General features: G+C 48.1%; 1 protein-coding gene across 4 annotated transcripts in view; it reads right to left on the reverse strand.

Annotated features, from left to right (window-relative positions):
* Plekha7 (pleckstrin homology domain containing A7) overlaps nucleotides 1-16,147 on the reverse strand; it is a 222,790-nt gene that overhangs the window by 51,591 nt on the left and 155,052 nt on the right. For all 4 annotated transcript variants that reach the window (XM_008853532.3, XM_008853531.3, XM_017803285.2 and 1 more), the window contains one exon: nucleotides 11,598-11,773. In XM_008853532.3, coding sequence (XP_008851754.1) covers nucleotides 11,598-11,773 — 176 coding nt within the window. The remainder of the gene's footprint in view (nucleotides 1-11,597; nucleotides 11,774-16,147) is intronic.

Genomic DNA, 16,147 nt, shown 5'->3' on the forward strand with positions numbered 1-16,147 from the left:
TAAAGAAAAAAGACAATTCTTGGGCTGGCAAGATGGCTCAGCAGGTAAAGATGCCTGCCAACAAGACTGGGGGTCTTGAGTTCAATCACCAGGATCCAAATGGTGGAGGGAAAGAATCAACTCCAGAAAGTTACCCTTTGACCTCCACATGCACGCCAATATACATAGATACACAGTGACACACAATAAACACATAAAATGTATTTTGAGAAAGCAGTTCTACCGGGTGTGGTGGCGCACACCTTTAATCCCAGCACTCGGGAGCCAGAGGCAGGTGGATGTCTGTGAGTTCGAGGCCAGCCTGGTCTACATAGTGAGTTCCAGGACAGCTGGGGCTACAGGGAGACCCTGTTTCAAAAAAAAAAAAAAGCAGTTCTTACTGTAAGATTGTAAATGCAAAACCACTCTGCAAGGCACCTGCAGTAGCTTTAACCTGTCAACCCTCCTTCCCTTCTCATCAGGGAAGCCTCACCAGCAGCCTTCAAGTGGCCTACCTCAGCCTTTCTCCTCATCACTGTCTCTCACCCAAAGGACGTGCTCCAGAGGCGCTGCTGTGCCCTGTCCTACTCGCTTTCTACTGCCATGATAAAACACTGACCCAAAGCAATTCAGGGAGGAAAGGGTTTATTGCATCTTACACTTCTAAGTAACAGCCCATCATTGAGAGAAGAAGTTAAGGCAGAAACTCAAATCAGGAATCTGGAGGCAGGAACTGAAGCAGAGACCATGGAGGAGCGCTGCTCACTGGCTTGGTCCTCTTGTCTGTGCTCAGCTACCTTTCTTATATAGCCCAGGCCACCTGCCCAGGAGTGGCACATCCACAGTGGGCTGAGTGCTCTCTCATCATTCAACAATCAAGATAGAGGCCAATCCAATAGAGGAAGTTCCCCAATTGAGGTTCCCTCTTCCAGGGTGTGTCACATTGACCAATGAAGCTGACCACAGCATGCCCTCTGGGTCCGTCCTGCTGGAGTCACAGAACTTTTTTAAGCAGAAACCCTATTTTGCTTTCTCTTGCAACCCACAATGCCAAGCAGTCACTCTAACTGGAAAGTCCAGGTACCTTCAGCTTTTTTGTTTTGTTTTTGAGACAGGGTCTCATGTATCCCAGGCTAGCCTCAAACTCTACACAGCTGAAGATAATCTCCCTTCATCTCTCAGGTGCTAAGATTTCAGAGCTGATTTATGCCACGCTGGGGATTGAACCCATGGCTTCAAATCAAATGAGCTACATCTCCAGCCCCCAGGTAGCTGTATCTTCTTGTTACTTGTACCACAAAGATAAGCAACTCCTTTTCATAAGAGTCAAAACAAATATGCCACTGTCATGTACGACCATTTGAACTGAAGGGAAACAAGGGCTTCTTCAATTGCAAGATAATGGATGCAAATCTCATTCCAACTATTATGTGGAGTTTTCTTTCTGTACTAACCACTATGGGTTTACTAAGTACATATTCATCCCTAACTGGGACAGATATTTAAAGGGAGGCAACATAAGAAAGTAGTAGAGAAAATAGCCCCCACCTTCAAAGCCAGATGACCCTAAAGGCAGATTTAATTATAGTAACCATGTTTAAACTGTTCTTAGAAATAACTGACCCTTAAAATCATGGAGTTTGCTGGTCTCCTCTCATCTTGGAGCTAATTTGATAACAATAAATCTTAGTTTTTACTGTGTGTACAAATGAGGACACAGTCCTCACCCCCCACGCTCCCCCACATACACTCCCACACTCTAGTACTTCCTAGAAATCAATTTGGTAAGGGATGACTGAGTCTCTTATTTGGATTAATACCAGTACTTACTGCAGTACACATCTCTACAGAGTGTCTGAAAGGCTGATCATCTCCTGGCCACCTGACCCTTTTCTAACCCTAAGACTCTGAAATTCTGGCTCCCAGGGCTTAGAGAAATCAACATGTAACAACATGTAACATGTAACAACTCAGTTATGGGATTTAAACCCCAAAATTTTGTTTCATTTTGTCCCTATCTCCCTGGATTTCCAACAATTTAACACATGACCCTTCAAACCAGGACTCTTGTCACGAATGAGACCCACACTGCTCGATCCAGCAGAACAGCAGGAGAAAGGGATTGCCCTTCAGCCACCAATGATTATGCTGTTAGGGCTGGCCACCAGAGCACAGGCGTCTAGCTAAGATGGTATGAGCCCTACCCAGATGGGCCACTGCACCCATGCAAGCCATTGCCATCATTGCAAACACAGGTGGTCACTGATAGCTAAAACACATGGGGAATTCCTGACACTTGCTGACCATTTTGTCTATGAGTCATTTCTGGAAATGACAAACGCAGAGGGAGGGCGCAGGGTTCAGGTGCGTCCAGTCTTTTGACATTGCAACACGAGCCTGTCATCCTCAAAGTTCACATGCAATCAAGCTTTAAAAAAAAAACAAAAACTGAGTGCTGGGAATCGAACCCGGGCTTTCAGTTTATGATTTTATGTTGATCCATAGTCATAGAGATTTTTGGCTCCATGCAGCCCACAGGCTGTGCATTGGACATGCTTGGTAGAGCCAGCCGCTCAGAACTGGATTTGAAGCGACTCTACCACATGAGCCAGGTAACAATGGGCCGGTGACCTCCGGTCATAGGTTCTTCATTCATAAAATACGGTAACGGCCCCTGCCTCCTTGGGGTCACTGTAAAGATCACTGCAGACAAGATACACTAAAATGTCCTACTACTGGACAACTGTGCTCTTCTCTGCCCCAATTCTTTCAAAACACCAGGGTATCCAGGAAATCCTTGCATTTCCCAACCCCCAAACCCATAGCTGAAGACAGTCATGTGATATGGGTCTAGACAATAAGATGTAAGCAGAAGTTACCAATGGCCTTCCAGGAAAGCACCCCCAACCTTTGTTGAAACAGGGTATGGTTATACACTCAAGGATGACCTTGAATTTCTGACCCTCCAGTTTTGATCTCCCAAGTGCTAGGATTACAGGTATGCACCACCAAATCCTATTTATGTGGTGCTGGGGATTAAACCCAGGCTTGATGCATGCTAGGCAAGCACTCTACCAACTACCAACTGAGCTCCATCCCCAGCCCCCAGGAAACTCTTAGAAAGGGTGGACTTTGGTAATTTTGCCATCTTGCCTGCATTTTAGACTGTGCTGGATTGCAAGGTAACAGAAACAGGGATTAAAGTCACAAGTTAAAACCTAGGCATGGGGGCTGGAGAGATGGCTCAGTGGTTAAGAGCACTGACTGCTCTTGCAGAGGACCCAGGTTCAATTCCCAGCACCCACATGGTGGCTATGAACCATCCTTAACTCCAGTTCCAGGGGAATCTGATGCCCTCTTCTGACCTCTGCGGCATTGCACGACACAGGTGCACTCACATACATGCAGGCAATACACAATACACTCATATACATAAAATAAAATAAAATAAAATAAATATTAAAAAAAAAAAAAAAAACAACCTAGGCACATAGTGATCAAGACCCCAGGGCCCCTGACAGTCTCCTGGAGCCACTTGTATCCCTCAGACTCCTGACCTCCAGATTCTGGTCATGGGAGAAAGCAAAGCCCGCTTTGATTATACCGCCCTACGCTCTGCCAGTGTTGGAATTGAGACAAGGGTTTGATCTGCGTCAAGCCAGGAGACCAAAGTCCTGCCATGGGAAGCCAGGTCCAGCAGAGTCCTGAGCCCTGATCCCCAACCTCAAAAGCAGAGTGAGTTCAAAGACCAGAATCCATCCTGGGCACAGTCTATAGATTTGTACAAAACACTGAAGAGACTGCAGATTTACTCCAGTCAGTGCCTAGCACTGAGGGAGGAGCCGCTGGGAGCAGTAGAGACAGGAGTTGGTTTCCTCTTGTTCCTCTGAGTTAAATAGGGCAGTCCCTCTGGGACAGGGAAGCTGTCTCAGCACTCTTATACAGGGCCTGCTTTACCTGAGTTAGCAACAGAGGACCCGACTGCTCTAAGCACATTCCACTGCCTTCAGCCTCCTTCCCTGAGCGAGGTCACGAACACACAACCCAGAGCAGAACCCGCTCTTGCTGCAGGAGAGTGGCTAGTGACAAAGTGCCTGGTGAAGCGTATGGGCTGAAAACTCTGCAGCGGCCAGAGTCAGAGCCATACACTCGGTATGATTGATACCTGGTTATTACCACCATATATGATAGGTCCTGCTGTGCCAGGAACCTGACACAGACCATCTCCCATTCCTGCAGCAGCCCTACAGGTCACTTTGTCACACCTAGGGAGACTGAGGACCCACAGATAGAGTTACTTACAACAGTGTCTCTAATGAAGAGAAAGGACAGTAACATCGGGGACAATGACTGAGTGCTTACTAAAGCAGGACTCTGAGGGAGTCAAACACTTTACTGCCTCTTCCTGCCATCACACAAACACGCAGGGCTGGAGCCTGTCCCATCTTCATTGCCAGTAATGAAAGTAAGGCTCAGAGAGGTGAAGCAGCTTGCCCTGGACCTTGCAACAGTGACACATGGAAGACCCAGACCCCATTACATCAGACTCCAAGATCTGCAGGACTGAAAATGCATTTACAAAGTACTTCTGCTGAGGCTTCAAGAGGCTTGTTTAGCCACACTTCGCCCAGGGTGATCCGAGTTTAGAAGGTCAAAGATTTAATTCTCCCAGGAAAGTGCAGACAGTGTAAAGGTGTGGGCCACCTCTGAGGTGGTCCTGACACAGAATCTGAGAACAGTGTACACATCACACCAGGCCATGCCAAGTCTTGTTTCTTAAACACTTGGGCGGTGGGGGGGGGGGGTTGCTATGGCACACATGTGGAGGTCAAAGGACAACTTGCAGGGGTTATTTCTCTCCTTTCATCATGTGGTTCCTAGGGATCAAACTCGGGCTGTCAGGCTTCGTGGTAAGCACTTTCACCCCGGGCCATCTCACCAGCCCCATGCCACATTTTTCCTTGAACGATGTACAAGTACAAAGGTCTCACAGCTGCTTTTTTATCCTTTCATCCACTCAGCCCAGCCAGCCAAATGTCTATGCATTTTTATGTGTATGAGTGTTCTGCCTGCATGTAAATGTACCCATGTGTGCAATGCCCATGAAGGCCAGAAGAGTTGGATCCAGAGAGAGTTCGAGGCCAGAGCTGGATACCCTGGAACTGGAGTTGTGGACATTTAGCCACTGTGTGTACTGGGAACTGAACCTGTGTCCTGTGCAAGAGCAGCCAGTGCTCTTAACTGCTGAGCCATCTCTCTAGCCCGCGAGGATTTTTTAAATAGGTGTTTTGGGGACCAAATTCAGGTTGTCGGGCTTGGGCAGCAAGTGTTTTTATCCACTGGGCCATCTCTCCAGCCCCTTATATATTCTTCCTCAGTTACATACATCTGACTTTCTTGTACTAGCCAGACCTCCCCTCCACAACCCATACCTACAGGCCTGCCCCAATCACCCACTCAAAAGTGGCTGTTTCCCACCCACTAATCTCACCCTCTTCCAGCACCCCACCTTGCTGCCTTCCCGCTTAGATCACAACAAAAGCTGTCTTACTGACTTACAGTCCATCTTCTTCTCTGCCACCCACACATGAACTGTGCATGAGACTGCCTCTCAGTGCACACTGCTGTGATTTCAGCATCACTAGCAGTGTTCAGGTCACAATATGCCCTCCATGAATATTTGTAGGAAAAAAGATGAAATGGGTGAATGCACGAACACACACACAGATCCAAGTGGCCAGAAGTTCCAGGCAGTTGGGATGCGAATGGGGAATGGTAAGAGATAAGTCTCTAGGAACCAGATTTTACCCCAAAGGTGACTAGATGGCACGTTCCTTCAGCCCTGAGGATCGGGGTAACACCAGCAAAGCTTGGGAGCTGAGAATTTATCTGTCTTCTGAAAAGCCTTCCTGCCTCTGTTATTAAAAATAATTATTTTTATTTTATGTGTATGTATGTATTGCCTGCATGTAGGTAAGTGCACCCGTGTCGTGCAATGCCCGGGGAGGTCAGAAGAGGCTGTTGGATCCCCTGGGACTGGAGTTACAGACAGTTGTTAGCTGCCATGTGGGTGCTGGGATTCAAACCCGGGTCTTCTGCAAGAACAGTCAGTGCTCTTAACCACTGAGCCATCTCTCCAGGCCCCACCTACGGGTTTTGAGAGCTGCAAATGCAAGTGGACTTCTTTGCGCTGCATTGGCTTGCTGGGAAGGGCCAAGCATCCTTAGATAAGCTGGGAAGACGGATGTCAAGAACACTTGAAGGAATCAAACACATATCCAGAAGGTGATGGTGAGAACATGGAAATGGAGAGAGGGAGGAAGAACAGGCTCTGTATCTATCATGGGGATCTGAACCGTGTGCAAATAACAAGAGGAAGAGTCAGAGGTGCAGCAAGGGTTCAAGGCTGCGTCAGGGAATCCCTTCAGGGACCAGAGGAGGTGGGAGGGGTGCGGGGAGCCTGGGCTGAATCACAACACACACTGTTAGGAGCCGAACATACCTGGCAGAGGAGCGAGTACAATGTGCTCACAGAAGACTCACAAAGACTGAAGTTGAAACTGGATGGACGTGAAGAAAAGGACCAATGGCGTCACCAGGAACTACGTGAGCCAGCACGTGTCACAGGAAGCACCAACTGCCATCTTGGGCGCCCCGCTAAGTAATCGCTCTATATGTCTGTGTATTTAATCCTCGGAAGGAGCCTATGAGGAACTGAGGTGTGAAAAGCATTTGGAATTCTCACACAGCAAAAGCTACAAAGCAAGGAGCTAGGCTCTGAACCCATGGCCGTCTGACTTCAGAGACCAAGCTGTGGGAGGAGGTGTTTAAGACAGGAGGACCACGGCAGGAGGTGAAGTGGGTATTAGCCAGCCTGGACTTAGCTAGTAGTGCTCCATGACTCATCCCAACAAGCCAACTCCAGCTCCTCAGCTTGCAGCTCTCACCTTTCCAGGGGAACACCCCCTCACCCCCACTCTAAGTTTCTGGGGCTCTACTTTTGTCCCTGAGAGTGAGGCATATATACATGGTGGCTTCCCGGGCCACAGTGAACGTTTGAAGGCACCAGTATGACTGAAGTCCGCCTGTCTAATCAGGATGAATCTCAGAGCTTCTGGACAGGACTGTCCTTGGTTCTTTGCTGCTGGGTATTACACAGGGTGCTAGAGTTGATGTGCCCAGGACCTCTCTGTAGAGCCACTGAACTTGAGAAGATGACTTATAATTACAATGCCAGAGCCCAAACCAGGTATTCTAAAAGCAGGTCTACATTGACCTCTTCAGGGACTCAACAAAGCAGTAAATCCTCTCCAGGCAATTCACCTGCATTTTTGGTCATGGGCCGTCACAGTACTGATGATCACCACCATTGCTAAAGAAAGCAGGAGGAACTGGATGAGAACCACAGACAGGAAGGCTGTCCACTAACAGGGAGGGAAGCTTTCTACCCTGTATCCCAGACCAGAAGAGAGGCAAGATTCTGTCCTGACTAACAGAATTCTAACCAGTCAAAGGTCTGAACATCTTATTCTGGAGAGTCTGTATTTGCTTGGTTGACAATTTCATTTTTCTGGACATTAGAGGGAAATGGGATTATGTCTTTATTCAGATTTAGAAGGCAGTTTTTCCTTCTCTTCTCTCTTTTTTTTTTGAGACAGGGTCTCACTATGTAACCCTAGACTGACCTGGAACTCAGTATATAGACCAGGCTGGCCTCAAACTCACAAAGGTCCGCCTGCCTCTGCCTATTAAGTACTGGGACTAAAGGCGTTGTACCACCACACGTGGTAGTTTTCCCCATTTTTAAAAGGGGAAAAAATCTTGGGCAAGCATGATCCTGGGATTTTTAAAGTTTATTAGGAGAAAAATAGGAATAATTTTCAGGAAAAGGTCCAAGACCTTAAAAGGGAAAGACCTCTTAGAAAACTAAAATCTGATGGCCAATTATTCTTCAAATGGGAAAATGTAAAAAGCATTCAAATCTTGGCTAGTGAATTAATCCTCAGGAGTTCTAGGCACAAGCCATGTCTCAGTCACAACATTTTTGGCTCTTAAACCCAATGACATTTTCTGATTTTGTTTTACCCAGCACCCTAGTCAGGCACAGTGACCTGTGCAAAGTTAGGGAACTGGAAGTCCACTGCTGTCTCTGCCATCACAACCCACGCAGCTCCCAGACAGCAAACTATAAAACAGCACATACATACAGGAAACACAAATGCACAGCGGGACGGGCCTGCATGAGCAATGGTCTAAAGGATATATCTAGAAGGAACTAACACTTGTTCACTGGAAGCAAAATAGAACCAAAAACAAACAAACATAAGAAAAAACCCACCAGAATTTCTGTTCTCTTAAGAATTAAATCTTGGAGATTTGGCTCAGCAAAATCTGGAGAGATGGCCCAGCAGTTAAGGACGCTGTTCTTGCAGAAGACCCAGGTTTGAATCCCAGCACCCACATGGCAGCTAACAACTGTCCATAACTCCAGTTCCAGGGGATCCAATGGCCTCTTCTGTCCTCTGAGGGCATTGTATGACACAGGTGCACTTATGTACATATAGGCAATACACATAAAATAAAAATAAAATATTAAAAAAAAAGAATTAAATTGAAGTTTTCAAAAGTGAGATGTAGGTGTCTATATGGGGAAGATGACCAGGCATTCAGTGAGACCAGCTTCCTCAGCTCCTGGTGGTTAAGAGATACTGACAGTCTGTGAGGGAGGACGAGCAGGTGGCTCTAGCCCCCTGGTTATGAGCTCGAGGAGCAGCTACGCAAGCTCTAAAACCTGAGGGAGGGGCTGGAGAGATACTCAGCAGTTAAGAGCACTTGCTGCTCTTCCAGAGACCTGGAGTCAGGTTCCCACACCCACACTGGGGCTCACAGCTGCCTATAATTCCAGCTCCAGATCTAACACTGCCTTCTAGTCTACGTGGGCACACATTTGTGTATACACACACATATATGAAAATAAATAATAGTGGTGCATACCTTTGATCCCAGCACTCAGGAGGCAGAGGCAGGTGGATCTCTGGGTTCAAGGCCAGCCTGGTCTACATAGCAAGTTCCAGGCCAGGTGGAGCTACAGGGAGACCCTGTCTCAAAAAGACCAAACAAACAAACAAACAAACAAACAAACAATAATCTTAACAACAAAAGAACTCAAAGAGCTGGGAGATGGGCTCAAGGAACCCATTGACAGTCTAAGAAGAATCAGAGAAAATAGAGCTTCTCATCGTCTGAGAGGCCACCTGCATTGCGAACCAGGGAGATTTCCAAGCACAAGGGAAAGGAAGCACCAGGACACGGCAAGCAGAGTGGTCAGAGGACAGGCACAGGCAACTGACCGAACTGGAGAGGGAAATGGCCAATAAGAATAAAAGATCCCGGGCTGGAGAGGTGGCTCAGCGGTTAAGAACACTGGTTGCTCTTACAGAAGACCTGGGTTCGAATCCCAGCACCCACATGGCAGCTAACAACTGTAGGTAACTCCAGTTCCAGGGGATCCAACAGCCCTTCTGACATTGCATGACACGGGTGCACTTACCTACATGTAGGCAATACATGCATACACATAAAATTAAAAACATTAAATAAAAATTTTGGGGGCCTTTTAAGATCCCCACCACCATGGAAACATGCATTAACATAACCTGATTCTGGGCTAGAGAGATGGCTGAGGTTGACAGCACATACTGCTCTTGCAAAAGGCCCGAGTTCCACTCCCAGCACCTATATAAGGCAGCTCACAACTGCCTTCCAGGAGATAGGACACCTTCTTCTGTCCTCCGCTGGCACTCACACACATGTGGCAGACAGATCAACACACACATACACATACACATAAAAATAAATAAATAAATACAAAAGCAATGTTATTTTGCTGAGCTTAGTGGCTCATGCCTGTAATCGTAGCACTTGGGAGGCTAAGGCAGGAGGCCTGCTGTGAGTTCAAGGCCAGCCTGTGCTACACAGTGAGACACTGTATCAAAAACAACAAATATACCCTGATACTATTTACACAGATCAATGAAAACCCAAAGACTGATACAGTCAACTACTCATAACAATGTGGGAGCAGATACTCACGAGTGGAACATAGAACTTTCTTTAAGGAGCAATTTGGTGGGACTAACTAAAATAAAAATAGGTCATACTTTGACACAGCAATCTGAAAAACTAATGTATGAAGAAGCTGGTGGGGTTTTTTATATAGGGCTGTTTATAACAGTAAAACATTAGAAAATACTTTTTAGTACTGACCATGGCTTTACACATGTCTAAAGACACTACTGGCACATTGACACCATGGGCCCTATGGCCACAATGAAAGGCAATGGTTACAGTTTGAATAAGATCAGTCTCCTAACAGCTTATGGGTTGGAAGTTTGATCTCCAATGTGATCATAGCAACAGGTGGGACTTAGCAAAAGGGGAAGGGAATCAGGCTATTAGGCCAGTCTCCGGGTACTGTGACCTCGTTCTTCTTTTTCTTCGTTCCTTTTCATTTTACTTTTTGTTGTTTTGCTTGTTGAGATAGGGTATCCTAGAGGCAAGGCTGGCCTCAAACTCACTGTATAGCTGAGGCTAGCCTTGAACTCCTGATCCTCCTGTCTCCACCTCCCAAGTGCTAGGATTATGGGAGCACCACCATGACTTAGTTGTTCTTATAAGAGTAAGCCTCTCAGCCCGGTGTGGTGGCATTAATCCCAGCACTCGGGAGGCAGGTGGATCTCTGTGAGCTCAAGGCCAGCCTGGTCTACCTAGTGAGTTCCGGACAGCTGGGGCTACAGGGAGACCCTGTCTCAAAAAAAAAAAAAAAAAAAGAAGAAGAAAGAAAAAAGAGTATCCCTCTCTGGATTGCTTTTTGGCCTCCTGTCTTACCACCTTATGATCTTTCTCTTACACAACCTCCCATCATGATGTCACCTGCCTTGATGTGATGTTGTGGGGCAGGGAAGGGGGGATTATTCATGGCAGATCCCAAACCATGCTGTTCAGATCTTTGGCCTCCAAAATTGTGACCTAAGTGAAGTTCTTTTCTTTATATACTACCCAGACTTGGGCATTTTGTTATAGCAACAGAGAACAGAGTAATACAGTGATCCACATATACTATTATTGAATGATCTTCTGGGTGTTATCTTTCATATTTTAAAAAGACAAGAAAGAGGGCTGGCAAGGTGACTCAATGGGTAAAGGCACTTGCCACCAAGCCTGACAACCTGAGTTCAATTCCTGGAACCCACATCATGGAAGGAAAGAACCAATTTCTAAAAGTTGTCTTCTGACATCAACACACATGCCATGACACAAGTGCACCCACTATAGAGACAAAAACTCACACAGAGACAAAAACATGTAAAAAAAATGTTCAAAGAAGACTGCTTATGTCTATAAGTATAGACATGTATACAAATAACCAGAAAACTATTTAAAGGGCATCAATTAACTTAATAATAGAAGTTACCCTGAGAAGTAACGTGGAATACCTTTGTCCCTTCTACAACATGTAAGAAGAGAAAAGCCAAGAACACACATGTACTAGGGATTTATCTGCAACCCTTGTTAGGTGGGAAAAGCTCTGGCGGGAACTCTCCCCCATCAGAACTGACCTCTTCAGTGAAGATCGAGAGAGCACCTGTGCGGCCTGGTTCATGGCCCTGACCCAGGCATTCATGTCCTCCAGGGTGTCGGCACTGAAGTAGTAGGTCCTCATGCCCGAGTGCTCGGCCTGCGAGCCCGATGTGGAGGTGCTGTAGATGAGTGCCCGCATCCCCCTGTGCACGGCCTGTAACATGGGGACAGACTGGTTAGCACACGTTCCTGTGGGAGCACAAAGGGGTGCTCTGACTGTATTCACCTCCGTTGAGATAAAGACCCACTGCCAGCCAGCTTGTCTCCAGATCTGGAAACCGTCATGGCCTAGATGCCACTTTTAAAGCCAGGTCCAGGGACCACAGTGTCTATTCTCTGGGAAGACACCCCTGAAGCTGTGCCTGTTCTCTCTCTCTCTCTCTCTCTCTCTCTCTCTCTCTCTCTCTCTCTCTGCTCCTGTCTCTGTCTCTCCTGCCTAGAGAGAGGCATGAGGCAAAGCTTATACAAGAAACAGACTGGCGGGGGCAGAGCTGGGGACAGAACCCAGACCTTTACACATGTAAGTCCAGTGCTCTACCGCTGAGCCACATTCCCAAGCCCAGAAGCAGACTCTCGGGAACCCGTTTTGGTTCATCTGCAGCACTCAGCTCCTGCTCTGGGTACAATCAGACAAGACAAGGGTCAAAACTGGCTGCAGCAGCAGAGACTTGGCGCTCCTGGGGGTGGGTCTACTGTGCTTCAACTGGCCTGAAATGTGACGTGTACCTAAGGAAGCTGCCACTGTGTGTCTTCAGGAGATGCTGTAGAACTGAACAGAGCTGACCAAAACCTGGCCTGTGCCTATCCCGTGCTTCCCCACAAGGTGTTGTGGAAAGCCTGGGAAGAGGCGTGGGGATGACCTTGAAGAGTGACTGTGATGGCTGCCGGGCAGACGCGGCATCGGAGTTCTCCTGTGTTCTGTAGGCAGACCTGCCACTCACAAAGGACCATCAACCTCACAGGAAAAGGAAGCTTTTCTATTTTGCCCACTACTGTATCCCCAGGAATAGTGCCTAGCACTCAGTAGGTGCTCAGTAAATACATGTTGAATAAATGACGAGTTGGAGCCTCGGTCTTACTCCCAGTCTGGGCTTCTCTGTACAGTGTTCACAGGTCCTATCCAGAAATGACAGTGATCTAGAGGACAGGCAGGCCCCAGAAGGACCAATCACAGGAAGCGAGATGAGAACGAGCTAAGTTGAAAAACGGCCCGCTTTCAGAAGAGATGGACAAAACCCCTTGGCTTGGCTGCCAGCATTTACTTCTCCCCACACTCAACATCCAAGTCCAAAATACACATTAATTATGGGCCTCCTTCTGCCATTTCTATGTCTGAATCCACTCAGCCCAGTGCCCAGGGAGTCTAGGCAAACTGGGCCTGCAGCCAAGGTCCTGACAGTGGCAGAAACTGCCTCAGATACTTCCTTTGAATGCCTTAGCTGTTATCAAGGTCCCATGAAGCCGTCTCCATATTTTAGCAAGGAGGTGGTAGCAGTTCAAACAGAAAGAAACGTGCACACGAGTTACCACAAAGCAGCAGACATTTAGATGCTCCCCGGACCGCGGGCCCTGAGATCCACACCGCTCTTCCCATCCTTTTCTGCCCGGTCACAGAGGGTTCCGGGGCAAGCACTCCCCACTCCCACAGGATACAAGCCCAGGGAGGTCTCTGATGTACCCTCAAAGAGAGAGCAGGTCCCTGTTCTACAAGTTCCACAGAGCCAGCCTTGTTCAGGAATCGACCTAGGGCACACGGCAAGCATGCGCGCATGAGTCTGCAAGGTCTGTCTGCAAATGTGCATGGGGAGAGAAGCCACCACAGAGGAGTCATACATGAGCACATATAATTGTGCTCACTAACCAAACTGCCAGCAGGTATGTGCTCAGTTGCTCACCTGAAGACCAGGTTCCCAACTGCACTTCGCTGGGCCAGTTAGATGCACTGACTGTAAAGGTAAGGACGCAATTTTCTCTGTCACCTGGCCCAGTGACCTAAGCCAAAAGTGCTCCGTGCCTGAGGAGGCATCCAAGGTCCAGGGAGAAGGCTCCTCTCTGGTCCTGGTCTCATCTGGGAGATGGTCCCTTCCTCTCTGCTCCAGGCTTCTCAGTTAGCACAACCCTACTGGGCAACTTCACATGACAGAATGGAAACCAGGCTACACCTAAAGGAAATGAGGGTGAGAGTAAGGGAGCATCTACCTCATAAACAACGTGCCCTTAAACGTGACTGTTCCGACACAGCACTGATGAAGGAGCCCAAGGTCTCCCACCTCAATCCCAACAGTCAGATATCAGGACAGAAAAACCTGTGAAAATCTAAGTGGGCAATCCAGGAGCATCCAAAAGGCCACCAAACTTGCTGACGCACTTTCAAGCTTACTCCTGCCTCAGTAATGCACCACGTATTGTTTACCATGGAGAGCGCTGGACTAGAAGTTAGAGGGGCAGCTGTCTAGAAAGCCCTGACCATTTATAGCCCTTTCTAAGAAAACACCCATGGATAAGTATTGAAATGGTAACAAGTGTCCTCGAGGTTCAGGGCAAAAGCACTTGCTCTGCAAACATGAGGGCCTGAGTTTGAATCCCTAGCACCCCCACAAAAAACCGGTGTGGCTGTCTGTGCTTGTAACCCCAGTGTTGGGGAGGGGGGCAGGGCAGAGATAGGCAGATGCCCAGAGTTCACTGGACAGCCAGCCTAGCCCAAAGGGTTCTGTGAAAAATCTGTCTCAAGGCAGTAAGGTGGACGGCGAGAGAGGAAGGCAGAGCATTTTGCTCTGGCGTCCGCACGCACATGCATGGGTGCACCTACACACAGATCACACAAGAAGGGGTTCAGGGTGCTGTGAAGGAGGGGGATAGGGGGATGCCACCTGGCCTGGAGAAGGACTCATCTGGGAACCGACATTCAGGCAGCTCCTGAGCAGGAGGACAAGACACCTAGATCCTGGGAAGCACCAGTGTGGGGTGCGCACCCTCATGTGTGAGGCCAGCATGAGGGCACGGGGCGGCATGAGGTAAGGCCACGACGCTGCCCAGGCAGGGGCCCCAGGGCCTTGTAGGTCGTATGAAAGATTCACGAGAAGCTACTAAGGAGCCACGCTGAGGCTGTGGGGGCACGCAGCCAGATCTTGTCTGGAAAGCGTGCTGGCTGAAGTGTGGGATGAAGGAGAAGAATCCTTGACACGTAAAGACGCTTTCTTAGTATCCACCTCACACCTCCCAAGGAAGTGCGAAGATAACTACACAGAGCCAAGATAAGCTATGTGAGGACACTCTAAGCCTGCCTCTCCTGGCACCCAGCTGTTTGCCTTGGTGACACTCAACCCCAGAAAGTGGGGGTCTCCCAAGAAAGACTCCCAGGCTATGAAGAAAATGTGGAAAGTCACAGAACAAGCTCGCCCTTTGGCTGGGCTGAGGCTTCCGAGCTCAGGAAGAGAAGAGGCTCTAAATGATGCAACGAACGTCCATTCAAGCCATGTCTCACCTACTGCAATGTGCAGGAAGTGACTGAGAGACGTGGAGGAAAGCAGAGGACAAGAAATGACCCCCCGACCCCCCCTGCAGTGCAAAGGAAAGAAGGCGGAGTCCAAAGCTGTCCGTCACCTTCCAGCTTTTAACTGCAGACAAGTTTTTCTTAAGTTCTAGGATCTCAGATTCCTCAACTATAAAATAAAGCCAGTAATAAATTGGGGTTGGAGAGATGGCTCAGCGGTTAAAAGCATTGACTGCTCTTGCAAAGGACCTGGGTTCGATTCCCAGCACCCACATGGTGGCTAAGAACCATCCTTATCTCCAGTTCTAGAGGAATCTGAAACCCTCTTCTGACCTCTGTGGCATTGCAGGACATGGTACACTCACATACATGCAGGCAATACACTCATACACATAAAATAAAAGTAATAAATAAAATATTTTTAAAAATAAATAAAAATAAGGCTAATAATACTGACCTCAGGCTCTCTAGGAGCATTCAATAAGGCTACACATACGAGGTACTGTTTTACAGATAGAAGGTGTAATGGCTACACTTCACTGTCAACCTGACTGTGCCCAGAGAAGCACCTGGGGAGATCAGTATGGCCCAGCTCTGGGTGTGCCTGAGGACATTTCCAGAGATGACTAGATCATGAGGGATCTGGTGGAATGAACAGTTTCCAAGTCTGAGTAGCCTGGGCCTGGTTGGAGGAAGTAGGGGCAGGTCTGTGGGAGTATCTTTCCCCTTCTGGTTGCAGATTGTCTCCACTTCCTGTCTGCCATGACATGAGCAAGGTCCTGTGCCATACACTCCTGCCACCACATGATCCTGCCCCAGCACATGGGGTCAGCAACCATGGACTGGACAAGCCAAAGGCAATCTTTCCTCCCAGAAGTTGCTCTTCGGGCATTTTGGTCACAGCGGCAGAAACTGACGAACAGAAAAGGTAAGATTACTCCATGCAACATGAAGTGGGGTGATGCAGACCTCCAGACAGCACTGCTGGACAGAGAGGTTCATGTCACAGGTGTATGTGGCTTACACCTCGGCTCA

Source organism: Nannospalax galili, unplaced genomic scaffold, assembly GCF_000622305.1.
Source record: "Nannospalax galili isolate Female #2095 unplaced genomic scaffold, S.galili_v1.0 scaffold44, whole genome shotgun sequence".
NCBI classification, from domain to species: Eukaryota; Metazoa; Chordata; class Mammalia; order Rodentia; family Spalacidae; genus Nannospalax; species Nannospalax galili.